This window comes from Manis pentadactyla, chromosome 5 (genome assembly GCF_030020395.1).
Source record: "Manis pentadactyla isolate mManPen7 chromosome 5, mManPen7.hap1, whole genome shotgun sequence".
NCBI classification, from domain to species: Eukaryota; Metazoa; Chordata; class Mammalia; order Pholidota; family Manidae; genus Manis; species Manis pentadactyla.
The window spans coordinates 121,652,150-121,677,794 of NC_080023.1; the positions used below are offsets into that span (position 1 = coordinate 121,652,150).

Sequence of the window (25,645 nt, forward strand, 5' to 3'; positions counted from 1 at the left end):
AGTTATCCATATTTATTATAGGTAAACATAAAGATATTAGTGGGCAAGTTTGAGTGTACTAAAACAAAATTGGTTCCCAATAAAATGTTAACAAGTAACTAAGAAGACAACATATTTTAAGAATAATGACAAATTTAATTTCCCACTAAAGTTCAATTCTTATTGTTATTATATTATGTTTACAGTATGCCCTTTATAACTTCATATTTCCATCACAATTTTATTTAAAGCACACCAAGGGAATACAACATCTCAGTGAACAATTTTTATAGCAGTTCCCAGATTCAGATGTATGACTCAGACATTTAACAGCCCACCACAGTTCTGTGTTCCCCTTTCCAAAATGTAAGTTATTCCCAAGAAGCAGCTACCTGGATAGGCCACATTTCTCAGACTCTCTTGTACATAGGTGGGAACGTGCCACACTCATTCTTGTGTGGCAACTGATGTGGCAATTGAAGACCAAGGTATTAAGAAGTGAGTTGCCTTGTCACCCCCTCTCCCTAACTGACAGCTAGTTGCAAACATCTATAGATAGACAAAGCCACACTATAGAAGGAATTTGAGTCATAGAACTGCCATGCAGAAGAAAGCCCAGTTGTTGGCCAGGAACAGTAGACTATTACATGATTTAAAAATTAAACTTTGATTGTTTAAAGCCCTTGAAAATGGGTGGTTTGTTTGTTGTAGCAGCTGGCATTACTCAAATTAATAATAGAATGAAGGTTCTCATTATTATCAAGACTTCTTATAGATCTCAGTTAATTATTTTATATAAAATTTAAAATGGATTGTCATTAAATTTTATCCTATACTATATATTTGTTTTTATAAGACACAAGTATATGGTATGAAATTCTGAAAATATTATCCTAAGTGACAAAAATCAAATAAAAACATTATATCTGAGAAATTTAGGATAGTGAAAAATTAACTATTATTCAAACTTCCCAGAAGCAGAGCATTGTTCACTACTAGGAACTATAAAATCTCCTGCACCTCTAACAACTGCCATCAGTCCAACAAAGATCAAAGTACAATTGCCCTTTGTTTTGACCAAGGACACATAATAAGACAATGCAGTGTTAAATAAATATATTCTTGTGCTAAGAACAAGGCAACGTAAGATAAATATAACCACTTTGGCATAGTAAATGGGAATTCAAGTCGAAATCCCCTTGGCCATAAGCACATGTCTTAGAAGGAACTGGGAACACTCCTCCTGTGATATGCGCATGCTTCAGGCCCAGTCACATTTCTGAGCAGCCACATGATAAAAGGTGGAGCAGGTAAACATGGAGACATTCAGCTGTGAGAGAGAACTATTGCTTCTACCATCAAAAATTGCTTTCCACATTCCTGGTCAACAATAACAAGTATAATTACTAGTTATCGGTTTTCTGTGATATCTGGCAGTCTAATAGATAACCAGTTTTCCAATCAGGCACTCCAGGCATCACAACAGAAGGTAGACAATTGATAGGATTACAGACCACCCTGCTCTCACTTGGGTCAAGCAGATGAGACCTCTCTCACTCGTTTGATGTACTGATACTCAGCCAGAAAACTAAAGTGATCCACTGCTTACAAATAGTTTTAAAATCACTGCTCTAGATTCTGTAAGTTATGTCTTTAGATTATATTTGGAACCCAATGCTGGTTTTCTAAAGCACAGTGTTAAAAATAGATGAAGTGGTTTTATAAAGTGCCTCTATATAGATAATTACATTTGTATACATTTGACCCTATTAAATTGAAAATAATTTTTCATTGCACAAATCTCTATAGTCCTAAGGTAACTGCAGGAAAAATCCTTAGTAGTAAAGGCATGAAGGTGATAGGGGAGCCAATAGCTAAGGCCTAGCTTAAGACAGAGTGGCAAATCCACATGGCAGCGTGCAGAGAACATGATACAGCAGCTTAATGGGGCAGTAGAGAAAGGCAAAGAAGAGAAGAAATAGAGTTAATAGGCTAAGTGCCTTGCCAGTTGAGAGAGATTATGTGTCATTATCAAGAAAGTGATGATAAAGACTGATTAGAACAGCCGACAGCTCCCTGGAAAGGTCACAAAGGCCCACAGAATGGCGGAAACTCCTGCAGGCCTCCCCTTTTCTCTCCTCAGGCTGTCCATTTACAAAGATTCATAGTCCCAGCAGAAATGAAAATTTTGTGATCTTTATCTTTTAGCTCAAAAGTTAAGCCTTTTGAAAAATAAGCTTTTGTGCTTTGTTTTATGTTTATTAATGCCTTTTCTTAGACTTACAAGCACTGATAAGCAAACCTCTCTCCAGGGACCCTTTTCTCAAGTCAACTGCACTGTGCAGTGGCTAAAGGATGACCTGCCCCAGAGAAACCGAAGTGGTCCTTACATTCACCTGCCCCTTATTTCCCTTCTCTTCTATACTTTCCCTCAGCCCCACTCCCAAAGCCCTATAATCAAGAAAAGAAATATACATATATCATCCCAAGGGTAAATTGTCTTTTCACAATATGTTTTCTCTGGAGTTTTGCCTTTGATACTTGTTTCGACATGATTTCATAAAATCATGAAACCTTCTCTGGCCTCCAGTCTGATGGCTGGTTCTAGATATTCCTGGCACTAGCAGGATCACTGGAGATCACTAGATCATCAGTTAAAGAGGGCGTTGAATTAATGAAACCTGAAGTCCATTTCACTTGAAAGTTCATAATTCAACCACATTCACAAATAAAGCTAATCCAAAAAGATAGTTTAACTCAATACTTTGAAAGCCCATTTAAGCACTTGCTCATGTACCAGATCATTTTAAGGAAATGTCTGCCTTTGTCTTATTCTGTCATTCAGAGGAGAGAATAGGATGCTGACTTAACAAACTCTTCTCCTGGGTTCTGAAGATGGCGATTCTATTCTCAGCCAGGAATACCAGCACATCAAAGTACTTTCCATCATTACCATTTGGAAGTGTCAGCCTGGCTGAAAAAAATTGGTGATTTCCAAAGATCATTTAAGGATAAATGGTCTGTCCGCTCTTCCCTATTCTAAAACAGTGTCTGTAGGTCAGGTCAGACCTCTGGAAGGCCATGTTACACTGACCGTATTATCATAGTCTCTCATGAAATGTCTTCATTAGTCACTTTATTGTATGCATTCAGCATTTATCAAAACTTTACAGTAAACACATTTTTAAAATTCATCTAAATTTTAGGAGGACATACATAGTAATGATATTAAAGATATTGTTATTTGCATTTATCAAAGTCCTTTATAAAGAGTTCACTCATTTAACCAATGTTTATCAAGTGTCTTCTTTATGCTGGACAATGTTGTAAGTCATCAGCTACAACAAAAATTCATTCTCTCGTGGAATCTAAAATTCAAACACAGAGGCCCCCCCATCCCTGGATTCTTAACTTGCTTGCCTCATTCTTAGCTGTTAAACTCAGATCAAAAGTCACCTCCTCAGAGAAACCTTCCATCCTCTTTCTAAGTATTTCTGTGTCCCAGTACTCTCCATTCCCTGCTAATTTTAACATAAGGAAAAACAAAACAAAACATCTTCTAACTCCTAATGATATTTTCAAGTATCTTTATGTATTCACACTCCTAAATTCTACAAAGAAATGAAGGTCTCACACTGAACATTATTATAAAGTGCCCTTAAAAATACTTCCTCTAAATCTTTACAGCAAACATTTTTGAGAGGAGTTACCAGGGCTGTTTGTCACCCTCAAGGACAGCTCTGCTTTCTATGTAGCGTGTAACTACATATGAAAGAGTTCCTGGTCTCTTTGGCCTCTGTTGTTCTTATTGTTTTTATTACTATTTTGCTTTTTATCAACCTTTTATTTCTAGGACATGCCCTAAAAAATATGGTTCATTAAAAGAGAGAGAAAGGAGAAATACTTTGGAAGATATGGCTTGAGTAAAACAAAACAAAACAAAATAGAAGTGTGTTTACAACAGTGATGGGAAGACCCACAAAACTTAGCAAATTTAAATTACTTCAAGGAATCCAAGCTATCATTTTTGGCTCTTCCTTTTACATTATTTTCAAAGCCATGAGATAAATCTGTACAAACCTCCCTAAAGAAGACTTAAAAAAATAAATAAATGGAAGCAGTAAAGAGGAAAAAATAAATAAAAACAAAGGGAAAGTCAAGAGGCAGCCCTAACAGTAAAGAAATGCTTATTCCACCCATCCTCATGTGAATTCTAAATTATTAAATCTCTGAAAACACCTGATTTATGAACAGGATAACACAGCCCCTAGCCAAAATCATTTTTAATAAGAAGCAGGAAACCTCCTGAAGTTCATCTCAGATTTAATATCAAACACAGCAGCCACACATGAACATTTGCCCATAAAACACAAACACAGCATGGAGCAACCAGTTGGCAGCCGCCAGCGGGGAGTCAGCAGTACCAACAAACAGGGTGTCAGAATCAAGGGATTAAGTCTTGCAGACTAGAGGAGCAGTCAATGGAATGGACCAGAGACTGAAATGATGTCACTGAGGAAGGGCAAGTGACTCAAGGAAGACATTTCTGAATATACTACTGCAGCTGGCTGGTGCTCCTGTTCAATTCACTGAGATTCCTGATTGGCTATTGGATTTGAGAAAACAATGCAGTTGTGTTTTTTGTGTTAATTTATATGTATAAATTTTAGAATGTATCAAGAGACTGGAACCACTGAGAAAACAAAGGCTAGTAATGAAATAATCCAACATTGGCATTCTCATTTTGAAAAAAGTAGCAAATGTCTAAGAGAGACACAAAAAATGTGATTTGAATATTTTCTAGCAGATATTTGGTTCAAAAATAAGGATGTCAAGGAGAGAAAAAGTATCTTATTCTTTCTAATGCATGTTGCTTAGGAATTGTGTTAATTACCATGTTTATAACCTATGTGGTAAAAGATTATTTCTTGGGAACATAAATTAATCTAGTTGGATACATATATGATAATTAAATTCATTCATATTCAATCCCTTACAGGGCAGTTTCAAATTCAAAGTTCTGTAAGCTGAACCATAATGAAAATTTAGTTGCATGAGAAACTCTGACAAATATTTTGTAAATAACACAATAAAGAATTAGTAGCCATAGTATAATAATTCTACTGAATCACAAATATTCATGTCCTAAAATGGCAACCACATACAGATACAAACATGAGGAAGTATTAAGTCTCACATGTGATCAAAGAAATGTAATTGAAAACAATGTGGTACAATTTTTGCTTTTCAATTAACAAAAAGTTTTAGAAATTATGCCATTCAATGCTAATTAAGCATTCTAAACTATTGTTATTGGGAAAGGAAATTGATACACCCACTTTGGAAAGAACTTGGTAATACAAAAAGAAACTCTAAAAGTTCATTGCCTTTTACATAGTAATTCTCTTCCAGCAATCTTCCTTAGAAAATAATTGAAAATGTACTAAGATTTATATATCAAATGTACAATGCAACATTATTACACTAAGAAAAATTGGAAACATTTTCAAAGTCTAACAGAAGAATGAGTAAATAGTGGTACATCCATCCAATGAATTATTATACCACTATAAAAAATGATGTTGACTAAGAATGTAGAGCTCTAGGAAAATCTAACGAAATGACACTAAAAGCAGGATAGATCTAGATGAATAGAAAGAGCTAGAGCTGATTTGAGTTATAGCAAATCTAGACAGTAGGACAGACTTTATAGTGCCTTCAAGCTGCTGGGCATACAACAATAAATAGCACATATGAGGCCCTGGCCCTCATATGGAAAACAGACAAAAAATAAACAACAATTAAATAACATAATATCATGCCAAGGCTATGATACATTATGTACATTTATCTCAAACAATATGATGCAGTGCAAACATACACACATGGCACGTAGACACATATGTACACACGGCGGGTGGGAGGGACCAAAATACCAAAATAATAACAGTGAGTACTTCTGTTTGTTGTGATGATGAGATGATATGTGATTTTAATTTTCTTCTGCATATTTTTCTGCTTTATTTTTAATTTGACCAACTATTATTATTAAAGAGGGAAAGGTAACTAATATACTGTTACTGAAACTACTATGAAACTCATAAAGTTTTACTTTGACTTTTTCTTGTAGGGTACAGAATACATAGAAAGAAATTTTCCTTTCTATAACTTGACCAAATGGATCATCTGACCACAGCTGCTAGGTGAAGATTTAGGTCCTCAGCTATTTAAAAATAGAATAAACAAGGTGTGTCTGTTAGGAGAATTATGAGGACAGGACAATCAGAATATCTCATGCTTCCAGGTGCCCCTGAATCAGAGGCGCGGAGTGGTGAGGCTGGGTTGAGAGGTGAGGGAAGTTGGCCCAGCAGTTGCTATAGAAATGGTAACAACAGGGGAAGTATTAACATGATCTTTAGGAGAACAGGAAACTCCTGCTCTGCCTTGTCACAGACTTGCATCAGAAGCGTGACAGTTTGAAAAGTACCTACATATCTAAACTAAAGCTTTCTCCCTCACTGCAGTTCAGAGTTCAGGCTGTGGCTTGGCATAAAGACAAATTCTGCTGCCGAGGGAGAGACAATGCTTGAGCTCAGTCTGCAGCTTCTTTCTCCCAGCTTTTGCCATTTGATCACCTCTCCTTGGCAAGACTACATATGACATTATGAGGATCAAATAGGTAAAAACTTACATACATTTGAAACACATTTAAGCTCTCTTTACCAGACCCAAAGCAGCTACAAAACCGTATTTTGGGTTCATGACCTCGTCTTGCTATCTGTCTCACTCATTTCTTTTGTCATTTTCTGACTTCAAGTTAATTGTGATTTCTGTATCAATTCCTCTTTTGCTTGCCTCAAAACAGAATTTAGGAAGTGAGATTTTGATGTTTGACGATACCAATATAGAAGACTTAAATATTGTTCCCCAAAGAGATATCAGAACTATTTAAAGCATCAGTATATCTGTAAAGATGGCAGAGAAAACTAAAAAGTAGCCATTTCCTTATAATATCCTAACGTTTCAGCATTTCCTAATCATAAAGTTTCTGCTTTAATCTTGTAACCAAATGACCTTCAATAAATGACCTGGAATAGATTACTTAATTCAGCTAGCCTAGGACCCCTTTCATTATATGTTTGCATAACAGCTTAGAAAGTTGAATGCAGGCAAATGTTAATGCTTTTACACATTCTTAAAAGCAGTTTTGTCTATTCTCAAATGACATAGGTCATTCCTAATGATTACATTCTTCCACCAGCTAATTTCAAGGCTAAAATCTTTCCATATCCATCTCTCTTAGATTTGTATTCAACAACAGTAAGTGTTTGGAAAGAGGACTAGAAATGGATCAGGATTTTAACTTGTAAATAATAGACAAATTAATCCATCTCTATGGCTTCAATTTCTTTATCTTTACAATGAAAAGGGCATAAAATGTGATGGCTACTTCCCTTCCAATTCAAACATCCTAGGCCTTTGTGATTTATTTTCTCTAGGTCAAGTTCATTGTGATTTAACTGTAACAGTGAATTAGTCTAATAAACTAGGCCAGCCATGCCAATGTATCAGTGGAAAATAGTAAATGTGTGGAAAACTGTACACACAGGTAACATGAAAATGGAAATAATTTAGAAATTTAGAGAAATTATCACATCCCTTGTTATTTATCCCTAAGAGAATGACCATGACAGTAGAATGTCAGGGAGGAAGAAAAAAATGATATAATGAAAGGCCAACAAGAGAGAGACGTTTGGAGGAGGTAGGACAGGAGATGCCTATAAAAAGCACTGTGTGATGGGCAACATACCAGGCTCTAGACATCCTGCATTATAACCGTTAGTCTATTTCCCATTTTGTCTTGTATGACCACTTATCATAAGCTTTATTTTTTCACATATTATGAAATATTTTAGTGCTATGCCACAGACTTAATTTCAAAAACTATCTTCCATGAAATATTGTGCATCTACTATATAAAACAGTGGCCTTGGTGTTCCATCCCTGCGTTCTCAACTAATATGCATCAGTATTGACTATTAAGCTTTTGTCACAGATAACACTCTCTACTGTTCCACATCTATAATTCTAAGACAGAGACAGAGAACATGAGAAAAGAGAAAAAGGAAAACATGGCAGAATAGACAGTTACCTGGGAAAAACATCTGATTTTAAAAGCTATGAGATTGGCTTTTTAGAAAACCAATGAAATACTGCATGTTTTTGTAAAACAAACCCCAATATTGGAGATTTGAAATGCCTAACTCTGAGACTGAGACAATTCCTGCTTCCCATGGCAAGGCATTTCAAACAAGGCTGTCTTTTACCTTGTCATAATGGACTTCAAACCCAACACTTAGGCAGTGCAGAAGAAAAGGACTAGTCTGCCCAAATTCACAAATCCTGATCTGATAAGCCCTATCAGATTACATAATGGCATGATGTTTGATAACAATAAAAAATAAATGGCCTACCATTAATAATTGTCTACTGAGAGCAAGGTGTTGTCAGACATGTCAGTATGCTATTTCTAATTCTCATAAAAACTTTGCAATACACATTAGCATACCCACTTAACAGTTGGGTCAAGGAATCAATATACATTTTTGGAAGTTACTACAAAACTCTCTTTCCTTAGATAGGCAGCATAAACTTATAGATATATAAATGCAATCCTTATTGGATTATTGCAAATGTCTCCCACTTTTAAGAAGTAGACATATCAGTAAAGATATCTCTCCACATAGGCCATTCTCTCATAAGATATGTCTAGAAGTCTTAAGAAAAATAAAGAAACACATAGCAAAAGTCTAGTGTGAACATCCTGCACCACAGAGGTTTATAGACCATTCTATATCTTCTATAGATATACATGATAAAAATAATAAATAGAATCCAGGACCCACCATCACATACATCTCTGACCATGCATATTAACATCCTTGTCCCTCCTGGTGCACTCTATATATCACAGGATCCTGTACTTAAGGTGACCTCCCTGAATTAGATTCCACAGCTAGAACTTTGGATCTAATAATTAGGCCCCCACATGGTGCAGTGCCAATCTGGATTCATTCACCTTCCCCCAACATTTGTCCACTCAAACTTCTTTCCATTTTCCAAAATAACTCAAAAAATGTTAGTCCTCTCCAATCACCTAATCATCACGAAATCTGGAAACAGACCACATAATCCCTTTCTCTATTACTGTATTGACACATTTTCTTCTTGTGACAGATGTTCCAAGTGTCTATCCCTTAGCTATGCCCCCAAAATGCTCTTCTACTTGTCAAACTAGGGACTTGTGTGTCATCTACAAGCATCATAAAACATACTAGAATTGAAAAGAAACAGAATATGTTACTCTACCATATCTTTTATGCAGCTAAGAAATCAGAGGCTCAGAGAGGATAATGGATGTAACTAAGGTCACAAAATGAATTATTTCCAGAACCAGAACCTTAGGCACTTGATTCTGAGCTCAGAGCTATTTACATACCAGCGTGAATCTCCCCATGCCTGGCAGTGCCAGTTGCCTCCCAGCTGGACTTTTGTCCTGTACTGGCATTGCTATTTTCCTCTCCTCCTTAATCCAGGCTTTCCCTAGAATACCACATGTGTGAATGTCAGATCTTTAGTACTTCTTATTTGAAATATTTCCAAAATCTGACCTAGAGTTTCTATTTGAGCATAAATCTAACTAAGGGTTTCCTTTATCTTCCTAGTGTGTGATACCCCTTTCCAATAACATAGATTAGTGGTATAGTATATGCTTCCCCACACTGGTTCCTCTATATTCACTCACCTAAAAATAGAACCACTCATTATAGCACTAGAAGCTAACTTAAACAAAGGTTTACCTCATTTTATCAACCTGGTTATCTAAAGGACTGTGGCTAAATAATAACCTCTTTCATGTTTGTTTTGAGAATTCCAGTGCCTAACCAAATTCTCTTGTTTCAACACTTCTGAATATTTTAATTTTAATCTTAAAATGAACTTTCTTCTTATTTAATTAAATCTCATTTGCTTTTCTATTGGCATGGAAAATAAATGGTACCATTTTGTTCCATTAAAAGAAAGACAACTATGCTTTTTAACAAAGTATGTGAACTCTATGTTGACATCTCTAAGCAGTTTAGTCCATGTCTTTGGGCTGAGACAGCGTGGAGATGATCCTGTATTTGCCAGAATTTTCTGCCACATGATTTGTCAACTTGCCTGCCTCTAGCAATGGTTCTTGTCCAGGAGACCATTAACTTTCCAAAGATACTGCTTTGATTAAAAATAAACATATAAAAAAGAGATTGAAATAAAGCTTCTTGGATGAAAACTCTCTTTAAACTGTATGTCACAAAAAGAAAAACCTGTCATCAGATTCATCTTCCCCAAGCACTGCTCTGTGTACACTAAAACTGGCTACCAGATCAGGTCCAGAATTCTTGAAATGGAGGCTAAGGCTCACCACATGCCAGCATCTGCATATTACTACCATCTTGTCTCCTATTCCTCTTCACAACCCATCACTTTAACCAGGGCAGCCTACACGCTATTCCCTGCCATTGCTGAACAGTCCCACGGCCTCGGGTGAGCTCCTCCCAGGGTGAGATGCCTCCGCTTCTCTATTCCACCTTTCTAGGTCCTACTCTTCTTCCAGCTTCCTCTTCCATAGCAAAGTTGTTTCCTTAGTCAGCCATTATAACAACTGCTTACTAAGAATCATTTCTGCTTTGCCTCCCAAATTGGCATGTTAGAAGGAATATGAGCTCATGTGCCAGATAAGTAGTCCATGTATTATATAAACATGAATGATAATCTTACTCTTCTCATGTACTGATTACAGGGCACGAGAACTTGCTTTACTTCTATGAGCTTCTACTCTCCCAACTGAAGAATGGAAATAATACACATCACATTACTAAAAATAATCTGAACTGCCAACCCTTAATCCATCTATATATGCATTATATTTTTAATAAAGACTATGCATTTTTATGTTCGGCAAAAATTTATAAAAATGATTTGGTGGTAAACTAATGCTTGTGCTCTCGTGTTTTAGACTAACTCAGTAGCTTCTTTTATGGAAATAAAAATAAAAATTTAAATGCATGATACCAGCCACCCAGATCAAAAGCCTTGTTTGTCAGCTCTCATAAAAGAGTTTCTTAGTAAAACGGTGAACCTAAAAATAAATGACTGCAGTGGAAGTACAAAAAGTCCATACATATCTCAGCACTACCAGCCAAGCACCACCAGCCAACAGTGTGACAATGACAATACGGGTGTGGGGATACAAATACTTGGTTCAGAAAGAAAAAAACCTGCCAAGAAATTCATTCTGATTGTAATGTGTGAGCATGTTGCTTCCTGAGGGAGGTTAGAGTCTATTAACTAAAAAGCAGTTATCATCATCTTCTGAACCTTTTAACTACTAATAATTGGGTACTTTGCTGATGATGCAGAACAACTTTTGAAGCTGATTAATAGGTCATGTGTGTAGAAAAGGCACCCCTGTTCATAAAACAATTATGCCAATCCTCTAATTTTTTCCAAAGATTATGCAATATTCTAATCTTTGAAGAATACAGGTTTTGGTTGTAGACGATATGTGTATATTACTTGAGTCCATTAACATTTTTGAATTTTACATATTTTATCCTCACAACCCCATGAGAACTATAATATAGGGATCACTGTCCTGTATTTAAAATTGATAAACAAAGCTTCAGAAACAACTTATAGGTCTGTCCAAGGCCAAACTGCTAGTTAAGAGGAAACAGTATTAGAATTTTGATTTCCTAAACAGTGCTGTTTTGAAAGACTTAATAAGTAAATATTTTTACAGCTTATAAAAGTGAAGGAAATATTTCTTTACTGGAAAGTCTCAACTTCATTTGGTTCATTTCAGATGTTTACACAAGTAATGCAGTTTTAGCTTGAGCCTACACAAACCCAAAAGATGCTCATTTTCCTGAGTAGATGGATAAGCTGATGCAATGTTTGACTATGACGAGAACAAAATTATCAAAATTATTCCAGTGCATGGCAAGAATATATATAATAGCCTGGATGCATCTTGTCTCTGCCAAGAACAAACGATGTGGGGATATTATTCCATTTTTGTGAGACTATTCCATAACACTGAGTCTGAATGAAACCCAAACACTGGTCCCCAAACCAGTTAGTAGTCTCAGAAGTTTTTCACTAGCTGTAACACAGAACGTAAAATTTACTTATGAGCCCCTTTTTGGGTACAATCATTAGCTTTGAAATCCAGGCATGGAGAAGGATAGCTGATTTGCATAAGTGAGAATATGGATGAGGGGAGCTACTAAAGTGTGAACTCAAAAGCAGGAGACAAACTAATAACTGACATTGCTTCTGAGTGCAGAGGTGTTTGTTTCCTTCCAGACGAGAGGATTCTAAATCTATAACCTCTGGTGTGTGTCATTTACCTTCTCATTTGGGTTGTCCCTATTACAGTGAGGACATTTGGCCTGCTCAGTATGCGACCCAACCAGCAAGTTATCAAAGGTTGAAAAGGAATTAGCAGGTTGCTAATTAACATATGCAAGTGAAAAATATTGGTAGCGCAGTTCAAGGGAGTCATACTTCGCGTCACATTTTATTTTATACAAGTTATATCTGTTTAAAGATATTATAGAGGAGATTTGTGCATCTAGTGAAAAGCTAGAGAAGAGAGAGTCTAAGATTCCCTCTAATTCTGAAATTCTTTGATTCTTATTCATCATACCTCTTGTGGTCTCTTATTTTATGGATAATTAAAGGGAACACACAAAGGGTAAAGTTAAATCAGCCACTATTAGTGCTCCTAAAACATGAGTTCATGATTCCAGATTCAAAATATAAGCTTCAATAAAATCAAAATTCAAATTTAGAAACAACTAATATGAAATGATGCAGGACAGCAAAAGCACTAACCTTTAAATTTTTTCCTAATAATGGGGTTAGAATCGTTAAAATTAAAAAAAAAATCTAAATGGCTTCCACAAAGCACATCAAAGATGAATATCTGTCTTCTTTGATTACTGCCTGATAAAATATTATAATCCTATAATTTCTGTACCACTTATTTAACACTTCAGCTTTACATGAAACAACTATGCTTGAGCTAAATGTATTTTTTATGCATATGTGAAGCTGAGAAATGCAAGAATTTTGATCCCAGGGTACATCAACCACTTGTTCCCTTAGTGAAAAAGTCTTAGTCTGAGCAAAGGCAAGAAAGAATTCCTTGGTCACTGATTCTCTGGACACAGAATCATTTCCTATCTGGGATGTCTGACCAAATACTGACCTTTTGTCTGCCTCAGTGGCTTAGCCACTATAATTATATTCCTATTGTGAAACATATTTTAAAATTGAAACTTTATATATATATATATATATATATATATATATATATATATATATATATATATATTCCCAGAAGAGATGCACAAAATAAAATTTTAATGTAGCTATCAATTATTTCAACAATTAAAGAGAAGCACTGTTACATATTAAGATAATTCTAACAATGTGTCATTGCTATTAATAAAAAAGATACTTCATTTTGTCAAATCTTTGTTAACTTTGGTATAAATTCAACTTTACAAATTAACTCAATTAGCAGACATTTTTAAGAGATTCATTTAACAAACACTTTTGTAAGTTAATTCTGCTGAATAATACAGTTTTCTATATACATTTATTGACAGTGAGAAAACGTTCTGTGAAAATTAATTTAAAGAAAATACATGTCAGTTGAGTATTTGTAAAAGAAACTTTGGAAATATCTTAAGAGTACAGATAACATTACTTCATAATAAAAAAAAAACAAAATATAACATTTCTGTAATCTGCATATATATAGTCAAGACATTTATGGTATATTCTAGCAACTGTTAAATTAGAAAGCTATAAGCATATAAAGAAGGTGATTTGGCATCCTTAAAATGCCAAAACTCAAGATAAAAGACTTCAAGTCAATCTTTTGTCATGAAACTTTGTACAGCACACCTGGGCAAGATTTTTTAATCGTTTGATTTTTACTGTGTTTTTAATCTGATAAACAGTTTTATATGTCCTATAAACAATAGGCCTTATAAAAGGGTATAATATTATTAATAAATGACTTTACTCTTGATTAATACAAGCCAGTAAGGATAAAAACACATATACTAAAAATTTAAGACTGCAACATCTGAACTGAATGCAAATAATGTGACTGTGGACAATTTATGAACCACTCTGATCAATCACAAAGACTTGAAAGTCTTTGGACATCTTTCCCAAAGCAAGTTTCTCTTCTTCTAAGTTATCACTGGTACAAGGTGTGATGATTTTCAGTCATCAATTAATATAAATTGAAAGCAGGCAAAGTATTAATTAAACTTGACACTATGATTATTTAAACCTTCTATTAAAGTTGATTACTCAGAGCATGTTGATAGCTTGCTCTTCAAAAATGACTGATGATATCAAGCTTTACTGACTTTCTCCCAGTCTACTATTTCTAACTCCTCAGAACAGAAGGAATAAATGAAGTGAGAAGAACACAGGAACAAGTCTAATAGACAAACCAACCAATTTCAGACCCCCAAGGTCAAAGCAAAGCAATTCATTCCTTGACTTTCATCAGCACAAGACATGATTTATCAGTCCGAGAACAGGATTACAAACATTATACATCTCAATGATATGTTCTTTGCACTGTGTTAACTTTGGAACAATGACAGATTGCACAGTCACCACAAAAGTAATGTCATAAGTGAAGACTCATTATATTTGCAAATAAAATACATTGATTTTTAAAAGCAAATGTACTCATTAGCAATTACTGCTACACATTTTACTTGGGGAAGGAGGTCATGGGATAACATTTTAAAATTCAGATGTCCCTTGGGATTCTATCATCTCCCTGGTCCAAACTTTGGGCATTCATGCTCCTCAAAATGTCATTCTTACTCTTGTGGAGCAGCCACCATGCTATAGATAATTATTAAATGCAATATTTTTTATATCAGTACACAATTTCAATGATAAACATACTATTTTTATATAAAAATGTTAAATGCCTCTTAAAGGATTGCTACTTCTACAGATCCAAGGCCATGGCTATAGAAGAAAACATTACGAGGAAGACCATGGGCACATTTTCTAACATAATAAGTATAACCATATAACAAGAATTTTTGCCCCAAATCTTAGAGTTAGTGTTTTACTAGCTTTAAAGAGTTGATAATACTCAATAGAAGAAAGAAGTCATGACCTAGTTTATTTGATCCCATTAACCTCCCAGTTTTTCTCTCACTTGTTCCTACACTGAAGCAACTGTTCTCGTCATAACACAGAGTACTGCTCTATGAAAGTTCACCACTGAAATTAAGTTTTGTGTAAAGGATAGTCGGTTGTGATCACGAAGCCTTATTCTACATTCTAGGTGCTTTAAATCACATTGCTCTTTACACTGATCTAAATTAACAATCACTTTTTTCTAATTAGGTCACACTTCAGGGAAAATTTTATTGCCTATATAGAGGAGAATAGTAAAAGTTGTATCTTCAGCCAGTGGTTCATTTCCCCAGCTGCCAGGAGGTTGCACGCTGAAGCACACCTGGACACATACACCCGTGACTGATCGGGAAACACTTCTCTGGGCACGTCACAAAGGAGATGGCATTCTAATTATTCTCCCTGTAACCAAAGATATTTTGGATCTGTGCCTACCCACAAAATAAGCCAAATTACACATCTGCACTAGGTCCACATAATTTTACCATCTGTTCTCAATATATCCAACAATAAATATTTCCCAAAGCATTCTCTGTGTTTAAAAAATAATATTCCATTTTAAAAGACCTGGGCTCATAGTCCACATTGCAGGGATATATTATTTTTTAAATCAATACATTGAATAAATTGCTCAAAGCCCTGAACTTCTCTGGTTGATAAATACATAGCACAAATTTAACCTTTACTTTCCATTAAGGAGATTTTGGTGGATTTCTTATATTCTGATTTTGAGAAAATAAATGTGTTGAATAAGTTTTACACAGAATCCTCCATACAAAAATTGAATATCTTGAGTACTTAGTATGGAAGAACAAAAAGTATCAGAGGTGTCTTTCTTCAACTTAAGTCTTAGCAGTTATTCATTATCTTGATTAATAAATCTAGAGATTCTTGCCTAATCTCTCCTGAAAAGTTTCTTAGTATATAACCTTAAAATCTATGTCAAATTAAAAGTATTCCAGAAATATATAAAGAAGTTTGCAGAATCGTGATTTCTAGAAAATGAAAATAGTTCATCCGAAGTAACCAGTGAAAATAATCTTAACCTAAATCAGTTTTAATAGAAACTTTTATATTACTATAAAACCCTTATATCTTAAATTTTTTCCCTTAAAATGCAAGTATATTCTCTCTAAATATAAAATTCAATAAAATCTGCACACAACAATAAGAGAGACCATAAAATGGAGATTTAATTTTCATACTGAAAGTTTAGAGAACAGGCTTCAATATGGTATAAAATAATTTTTCCTATTTCTTTTAAAAACACCGAAGAAAGATAATTTCTTAGGATATAGAAACCTAGGAAACACTTTTATGTGAGTAACATTTTACCATCCTCTGAAGATATGAATATAATAATAGTAACAACAGCCAATTATGTAGAGATTAAAAAGTGACAGTCACTAATCTATGTACTTTGTACATGTTAACTCCTTACCACAACCCAGTGAGGTAGGTGCTATTATTAGCTCTTATATTATCCTCACTCTTTGGAGATTAGGAAATTTCTTCATAACAATAACAACAACAAAAAATTCACTGAGTCAATACATTACTGTTGTTAGTATTTGTATATATTGAGCTATGGTAATTATCAGTGTGTCAACCTAAGGTCCTTAAATTAAGAAAGAAAGAAATTAAAGAAGAAAAGGAATCCTTAACTGACCTACCACTTTGGCAGAATACATCAGAAATTCAGATCAGGGTAATAATGGCATAAACCATTTAAAACTATGCTTAATGTACGCCATAGTAGTACTGATATATAGCCAACAAAACCTATGCTTAAACTGTTAAATGAAATTATAAGAGAATGGGAACTATATCTATGTCACTGATATGCCATATAATAGACATTATTTTTTAGGTCACAGCCACAAACCTACAGTTTGCCATTTCTTCATAAGAAATATTCTCTGCTATTAGATTTTAGTAACTGATCTCTTTAAAATGTTTTTAGACTTAAAAGAGACAGTCATAAACACAGTAATCTCACACAATGGGAATTCGATAAATATTTTACATAAAATCCAGTAAGAACAGTCATTTCTCTGTGGTGCCACTTACACACTAATTATTCTTGAAAATGAAAAAGACAGCAAACAGGACAGACCACTTATCTTTGTAATCAATTTACTTAGTCATAGAGTAGCTAATAATTTCAAAGTCATGCTAGAAAGAACTAGTTCTTGGTAAACATATGTTCTCTACCACAGTTCCAGTTATAGATATGAAAGTATTGTCATAAATTTACTCTATTTCTCAATAAAATAACCTCCTTACATGTTTGAATTATATACTTATTTGCATAATAGCTGAATCATATAGTATAAAATGTCATTTTAACCTGAATTGCTGTTTGTATGTTCAAAATTCTGACAAACCTGGTACTTGGCCAAATCTAATCAACTTACTCTCTACCAAAATACTTGTTGCCAGAATTTTTTAGTCTACCCTAATTCAAATCACCAACCCTAAGGCATATTCTCCAGTTTCTAGGTTTTTTCATATGGACGTGTTCCTTTCTCCCTTTTTCTGTCTTTCTCTGTCTCTATCTGTCTGTCTGTCTCTCTTTTCTATTACCTAAGAAACATCTACTCATCAAATCAGACTCTATATACAAAATATCTCCCTTAAATAAAGTTAAGTATTTCCTCCTTTCCTCTCTGTCAAGCTGGGTAAGAAATCTGTAGTAGGATCAGCCACACCATGTTACATGCATTTACACATTCGACTCATTGACTAGACAATAAAATCTTGAACAGAAGTCTTATTCATTATATAAGAAGTTCCTAACACAATGGTTTGAATATGGTCAATGTTTAATAAAAGTCAGATGAATTAAATAACTTTAATTCTGCCTGTATTTTACACTGTACTTCTTAAAATTTCTCTTTTGTCCATGGATTATGTTGTGTTCCTATGTAAGGTCAAATGTTTATACACAAATCAGAAAAAGTAATTCAGTTTTCTCATTTCTAAGTTAAAAATAATTCATTTTAGAAACATTATAAAAATCATCATCAGATCATCCAGCTCCCCAAATTTACAAGTTCCCATAATATTCTGCAATTATTTCTAAGCTTTCATAACTAATTGTTCATTAATTATACTGTTGTCTTTAATTATATATTTATGAAAAAACTTGTATTATTAGAAGTAATCAACTTTCAGAGTTCACATCTTATGGAACATTGTAGGCAACTGAGAGTTCCTGTTAAGTTGTATGTGTGCTTTAATGAAATAGGTTATCTAAAATGCAGCCTTACTCTTTTGTGCTTTCAACTTATCAAAAACTTTAGTATGAATATAGAATATACAATAAAGTTACTTATGTCTAATTTATGATAAAATCAAATAAATTTATCTGTCTAAGAGAATGGTGATGACGATGATGGTAAAGGTGATTACCCGACACCAAGTTTCTTCTTTAGGTCGACTTTTTAAACTATATAACTTTATATCTTTTTTCCTCATAAATACTTAAGAGTAAATGCGGCTACTTACTTTTCAGGATTTTCCACTTCTTCGGTAACAAAGTTGAGATAAAACCTAAAAAGATATAAGTAAATTACAAGCTATTATTAATATATTTTAGGATTACAAGCCAAAATTTCAAATTTTAAATATTGAAATTCAGAAGTACTAAAATTTTATTTAAAAAAATAATTACAGTTAGATGAAAATCTCCGACAACAAAAAGTTTTCCTATTAAACCATATTTAGGGTATTCTTTTCATTTCTTAACAATTTTATAGAGATATAACATATAAACAGTAAATTGCACATATCTTAATGTATAATGATGAATTTGTACATATCATAATCCTATATAACCAACAAACTGGTCAAAAGTTAAAATATTTCTATACTCTGCGAAGCTCTCTCATGGCCCTTTCTAATCCATACCATCTCCTCCACCCTCCTGTAAAGGTGACCACTATTCTGACTTTTATTACCACAGATTAATTTTGCTTGTTTCATTGTAATAGACTAAAATTGACTTATGTAACTATTACATGATACTTATTCTTTTTACCTAGCTTTTTCGCTGGACTTTACCTTTGTGAATCTAACCCATATTGCCATATGTAGCAGTAATTCATTATTTTTAATTGCTGCTTTTTATTGTATGAATGTAACACTATACATTCTACTATTGAGGGTCATTTATATTACTCCCAATTTACAACTACTATGAATATAGATACCATAAATGTGCTTGTACATGTCCTTTTGGGGACCATGCAATCATTTCTCTTGGGTATATACTCAGAATATATCACTGGTCATAGCATAGATATATGTTTACTGCCTAACTACTTTCTACCATTTTTACGTTTTCACAAGCAACATATGAAATTACCATGTGTCAGTCACTGGGGAAATGGGAGTGGAAAATTCATGGTCTTTCTCAAGTAGCTCATAGTTTATAGAATGGTCTGAAGAATAGTGTGATACAATATGGGGGGCATGATGGAGCATGTAATAGGGAACCATGGAGCCAGGGAGAGGTCTAACCCAGACTGGCAGGTCCAGAGGAGGCAAGACTTGCCTAAGCTGAGTCTTCAAAAATGCTTAACATTAGCCCTGATGAAGTGGTACAAGGACATTCCAGACTCACTATAGTACATGAGCACAGGGTATGGCGGAGTGCTATGCACAGGGGTATGTGCAACAGTTTAGTTTTCTGCAGCACAAAGTGTGGTCAGAGTAGTGAGAACAGAATTTAAGTGCAAGATGGCCTTTGGCTTGTGGGAATCCCTATTTTAGCAGTGATGATAGGTATCTTAGAAGATAAAATAGCCATTATATAGGTACACAGAAGCATGAGTCTATAGGCACAAATTCTCTATGTTCTAAAACTAAATGGCTGGAATATTAGGCCATCAGTCTTTAATACACTTAAACTATCTCGTAACTTAGATGAAGAAAACCTCACTTATTCCACCTTAATAAAAATCCATCTAAATTGTGTTTGCCACAATAGTGTTTCCAGGCAGCTACATCTGGGGAGCTCTCTCCTGGCACACTTGGTGAAATCTCAACCTGCACAGGGGAGGGTTCTTGACTCTGATCAAGAAATAACTCACAAACAGGTCAGACAGGTGTAGGTAAGGAAGGAATTCATTAAAGCGAGAGCAGTAGTGATGAACAGCAGCCATACAGGCAGTAGAGAACAAGGAAGGACAGAGGGAGAAAAGGAGAGGTTATTGAGCTCCTGCTTGGCACAGGGCAGATCCCCTGCTGACTCCTGAAGCCAGGGCCACCTGATGTCCAGTGTCCACTTGAATCTGCACAGCATGGGAACTAAGCCTCAATTACCCAGGATTTGAGGGAGTTGCAAAGTCCTGGATAGAGTGAGATTATGTTCTGAGAACTTTTGCAAACAAAGAAAGGAGATTTTCAGGCAGGCTGCTAAAGAGCATCATCATACAGCGGCAGTCCTGTCCAGGTCACCCAGGCGACAGGAACTTGCAAGCCCAAATCAGAGGCCTTAGTAGCCCTTCTCTACTTGACTGAAATAGAACAGAAGAGTAAGACTTGTGCTTAAGTCTAGAAAATTGAATAAAATGGCAAAGTAATAAAAATGCTTATCCAGGAAAAGGGGTCCCTTATTAATCTCCTGAGAGGCTTGGAAGAGCACCAAGACAAAAACTCAGTCATTTGAGCAGCAAGAAGTCTTTATTTAAGGCAAAGTACACACTCGAAGAAAGGACAGTATGGGCAACCTAAGAGATGAGGCACACTTAAAGGCTTAGGGTTCTATGTCTTTTAAGGATTTCAAGAATGGGGTGAAGGGCCAAGGGGGCACAGGCTTGACTGTGGTTTCATGATGTCTATCTATAGTGAGAGACATTATATCACTGTCCCTATAGTCAGTCTTCTAGAAACTCTGTAAGATAAACTTAACACAAGGAATTTAGTGATTTTGTTCTTCTCCTAGATAGCAGTTACCCTCAAGCAGTGGGAACATCCATTTAGGATTGCTCGCCCAACCTTAAGATAGGGGCGATTGTTGGCTAATCAACATGAAGTATGTTAGGAATCTTACCTCCTAACTCCCTGGTTTTTAAAACAGAATCTTAGCCTTAAGATGGACTCCCTTCTGTTCTCACTATACTATTTATATCTCAGCATTTCTCATCATAGACAGGAAACATTAACTGTGATGCTTCTCCATGTCCCTGCTCTACCTCAAGTAGGTAACTGATGTTTGGTTGTTAAAAACAAGACAGTGGGTCCAAAATGGAGTTGCTTAAGCTGCACATCAACAAACCAATACTTAATTACAGTTTCAGATCTCCCAAAAATGGAATCTTAAACCAGTTAATCAGAATTGTCTGATCAGTACTAGTTAGGTAATCTGCCTCACAGACCCTTGCAATCCCCTAAATGAAAGTGACATTGCCACACTACTTGTTTGCCCAGTGTAACTATTTCCCAAGTCCTGGACACTTGTCTAGGTTTTTTTTGCCTACTATGGCTTCCTTTCTTGTCTAGTATGACTTCCTTTTTTTCCCACCTCCATCTCTCTGTAAAAGTATTTTCATTTTGTATGGCTCTTCAGCACTCCTTTCAACCTGCTAGATAGGATGCAGCCCAATTCAATAATTGATTTCTGCTCAACTAAACTCAACAATTTTAATATGCCTAGTTTATCTTTTAACAAGGTTACAGTGTCTAATATTTGAAGGACTATGTTTTAAGTAAAAACATTTCAATAACTGAGAGCAGTAAAAATTAAGGTGATCTAAAAAGTTAGCAGTCAAGGATCTTTAATGACTAGAAAGTAAGTTCCTTAAAATAGAGGTTATAGTTATACCAAGAAGGAAAGCAACAACCAATGCTTATATCTGGAATATGTGCTCTGGGGGATTTGATGTGTTTGTTATAAATCCAAGGCAATGGGAAGCACAGGAAGAAAATGCAGAAACACATGCACACAAACAAAGAAATGTTTCCAGACCTCTTGTATCAAAAATAGCCAGTTCTTTCTTAACAGTTGTTTTAGAAACTGGTCTTTTCCAACAATGTTAAAGCAAGGAAGGAAATATTTATGAAAAATAACACAATTTCAAATATTTCAGAGAATAGAGAAAAGGAAAGGGCTTGGGGCTGGATGGCAGGCAGGAAGGAGAAAGCTTATTTTTGTCCAAACATTCACATCCTGTGGGAAAATATACCTTTATGCTCTCCTACTCTCCAGCAATGAGTCCACAGCATCGTCTTTGCTTTATATCTCCTCAGGGCCTCTAGACAATGTTCCAACTCCTCCATGATTGTGTATAAAAGGCACTGCAGAGCTGGCAATGCATTTCAGTACCCAACTACGTGAATTATTTTAAAAAGAAGCTTATTCTTTAGATTAGATTTAACACAATGGTACAAAATAATCCCAGCAGGTGCTTTAGAAAGACTAAATCCATTGAGGATAGGATTTAAAAGAGAGAAAAAAGACACTGAAAAACTATTTTCTATTATATAGTTTTAAGAAAAATCCCACCAAGCAATATTTAGCTTTGGATCAGGATACAGGACTGAAATTGGTTGAGTTCCCCTGGGCCACAAGGGAGTCCAGCAGATATATTTCTCTGAATGCCGACATTGGCAATAACATCAAAGTTGTTCTGACCCAACTCTGTGGCCTGGCTGGGTTAATGATTTCTTTCCCCCTAATCATGTTCTGTGAAAGAGTTTCCATCAGTCTCAAAAAGTTCTGCACTCTTCATAACCAAATGCCTACTCTATTCAGATACAAAGTGTGGCAACATCTTTTTCCTATTCAACATGTAGGAGCTGGATTGGTAACAGAGCAAGATCTCCAGGACAACAGAGGTCTTGCTGCTTTTATTTACACCCTAGGTGGTTAAGTTCTGATGACAATAGCTGCTTTTGTCTTACTCATTTTCAATGCCCCCCACACTTTTTTTTGCATCAAATATTGTCACAGCAGCAGCCCCTGGAGTGGAGGCTAATTCACAGTACCCCATTTATGATGCCGCAACCTGGTCTTGCAATTATGTCATGAAAGACAGAGGTCAGAGAGGCAGGATATCATTTCGAAAGTGAATAAATACCAGTTCTGGGAACTTTTTAGTCTCCATCTTGTTCCATTTACATCCAGATGTAAACTTTTTCTCTGACACTCCAAACCAATAGACTATTTCTTTTAAATAGAGCTTTTTTTTTCTAAGACTGATGGCCATAGATCAACAACCATGTTATTTCTGCCTATCCACAAAGCTGCACTCAGGCAGCATAACAACCTGCTACAGAAACACAGTTACTTACCTGTCTCTACATAAGCTACTTGCATAAGATTAGATTCCATTTAAAATCCTGGTCATAATTTCCTATCCTACGAACCCTCAGAAACATAAGAAAATCAATAGTTCCTGTCCTTTAAAATAGGGAGTGGATTATATGGGTAAAAGTATAAATAAAGGTTCATGTAAACCCGTTTTCCATGTAAACAAAGTTTTGGAATAAATTTCTAGGCCCAAGATAAAGCCTCTCAATCATTAAATGCCGAAGCGACTCTGCTTTGTACTTATTTTCTGATCTCTTGTTCATTTTCTATTTTTCTCTTCCTTGCTCCTTATTCTTTATCCTGTAAAAGGCTCCTCTCTTCCACTCCATTTTGCAGTCCTCTGGACTCTTGCACTACTTCATGAAGTATTAAATAATGTTTGTATGACCTAAACTGTCTTTTTTAATCATTTTAACAAAAGTAACATTTGGGCTTCAACATCAGTAAAATTGAGTATTAAGATAATTCAAATGAAAGGAATGTTTATACATGTAGAAATCTGTGAGTCCTCAAAAGCCTATGGAAGTGGAGAAGATTTGCTCTACATAATGCAGGTGACCTGAATATTCAGTGCTGGTAGAGGGAGACTGAGTTGAGTAGAATATTTTAATATTCCGTGGGAACAGATGCATGGTACCCACAGGCAAAAGAAACTTCATTCAACAGAATTAATCAAATCTCCCTTGTGACTATCTCCACATTCCACATTCCTGATTGAATATAGCTGAGCTCCCAACACTTGGCTCTAGCTGAAAGCTTTTGTCACCTCCCCACTTCATTCTGGCATCTCCAGTGATGCTCCCAGTAGCTTGGCTACAGCCCCCAGGGTGCCAGAGCTCAGATACAGGCTGAATAGCCATAGAACAGTTGATTCAGCTACTAACCCTGTGATCACAACTCTGTTCTTTTCTCTGCCCAGCACTACATTGTGTTTTGGCAGAAATAAAAAGATTTCAAAACTACTGTGATTCAAGATTAATACTTATACATAACGGCTATAAAAATATTCCTGGAATATACAAATATTTTATGCTCTACTCCTTGGAGCTATAATCTTCTAAGGACTTTTAAACGTATTTTGCTTCAAAAAGCCATGTTAAAATTTTTTGAGTTTGTGTACTCTCCTAATTCTCTTTTATGCTATGTTTTTATAATTTACTGAGATTAATGGGGTAAATACTCCATTTAATTTGAAATATAGCTTTATATTCCATACGTTGCCTTAAAGATAAGGCCCTAAAAACTAAAAAAGCATATGGAAATTACATTTGTAATTACAAATTTAATTTACATTTTTTTGGCTAGTGGAATATCCTGATATTATTTTTAGGCTCACAGAATACTCTCACAGCTAGAGCTGTACAACTATTACCTCTATAAATAATAAAAAAAGAAATATTGTTACTAGTTACTACAAAACAGTGAAATTAATTTTACTACAATGATTGTGATGTTTAAATTATGCTTTTCCACTTAATGGGCTTTCTTGCAACAGTCGCTTCAACTAAATCAATAAAATTTCATTAGGGAAAAAAATCTCTCTCTTATGTTTGGTTATTGTTATTTAAATTACCAAACAAAATAAGGTATACATACAAACTTCTAATGTGTCAACCAGAAGTATATCACAGTTGGACATGCACCAAAGGAAATTTACCCATGATGTAGTGATTTTGATCATCTTAGCTGCCTATTTTAAATTCAAATATTGAGGAAATTTTAAGAAATTTGTAAGGTCCTTTAAAATATAGCAGATCATATAGTACACCCAATTCCATTATCTGGTTTTCCCCTTCCCTGACTATAAAGTACCATTTTACCTCCTGGAAACTGCTTTCTTATTTCTATATCTGAATTCTTTCTTTCTCATGGGAAGGTTGAAAAAAATCAATTAATCACTATTTGTAAACATGTTTGGAGCTTCAGTTGAAAGTCTTTTTGACAAGCAAAATACTAATCTTTAATTTCTTATGGCACTATTATGTCCTTACTGATACACACTTATAAGTTATTTTGTATTGGTTCTTATGACCATTATTTGTTTGTTGTTTA

At 34.9% G+C, this 25,645-nt stretch overlaps 1 protein-coding gene across 2 annotated transcripts in view; it reads right to left on the reverse strand.

Annotated features, from left to right (window-relative positions):
* The window catches only part of SLC7A11 (solute carrier family 7 member 11), an 84,463-nt gene that overhangs the window by 41,485 nt on the left and 17,333 nt on the right, over positions 1-25,645 (reverse strand). For both annotated transcript variants that reach the window (XM_036927316.2, XM_036927229.2), the window contains exon 6: positions 18,787-18,831. In XM_036927316.2, coding sequence (XP_036783211.1) covers positions 18,787-18,831 — 45 coding nt within the window. The remainder of the gene's footprint in view (positions 1-18,786; positions 18,832-25,645) is intronic.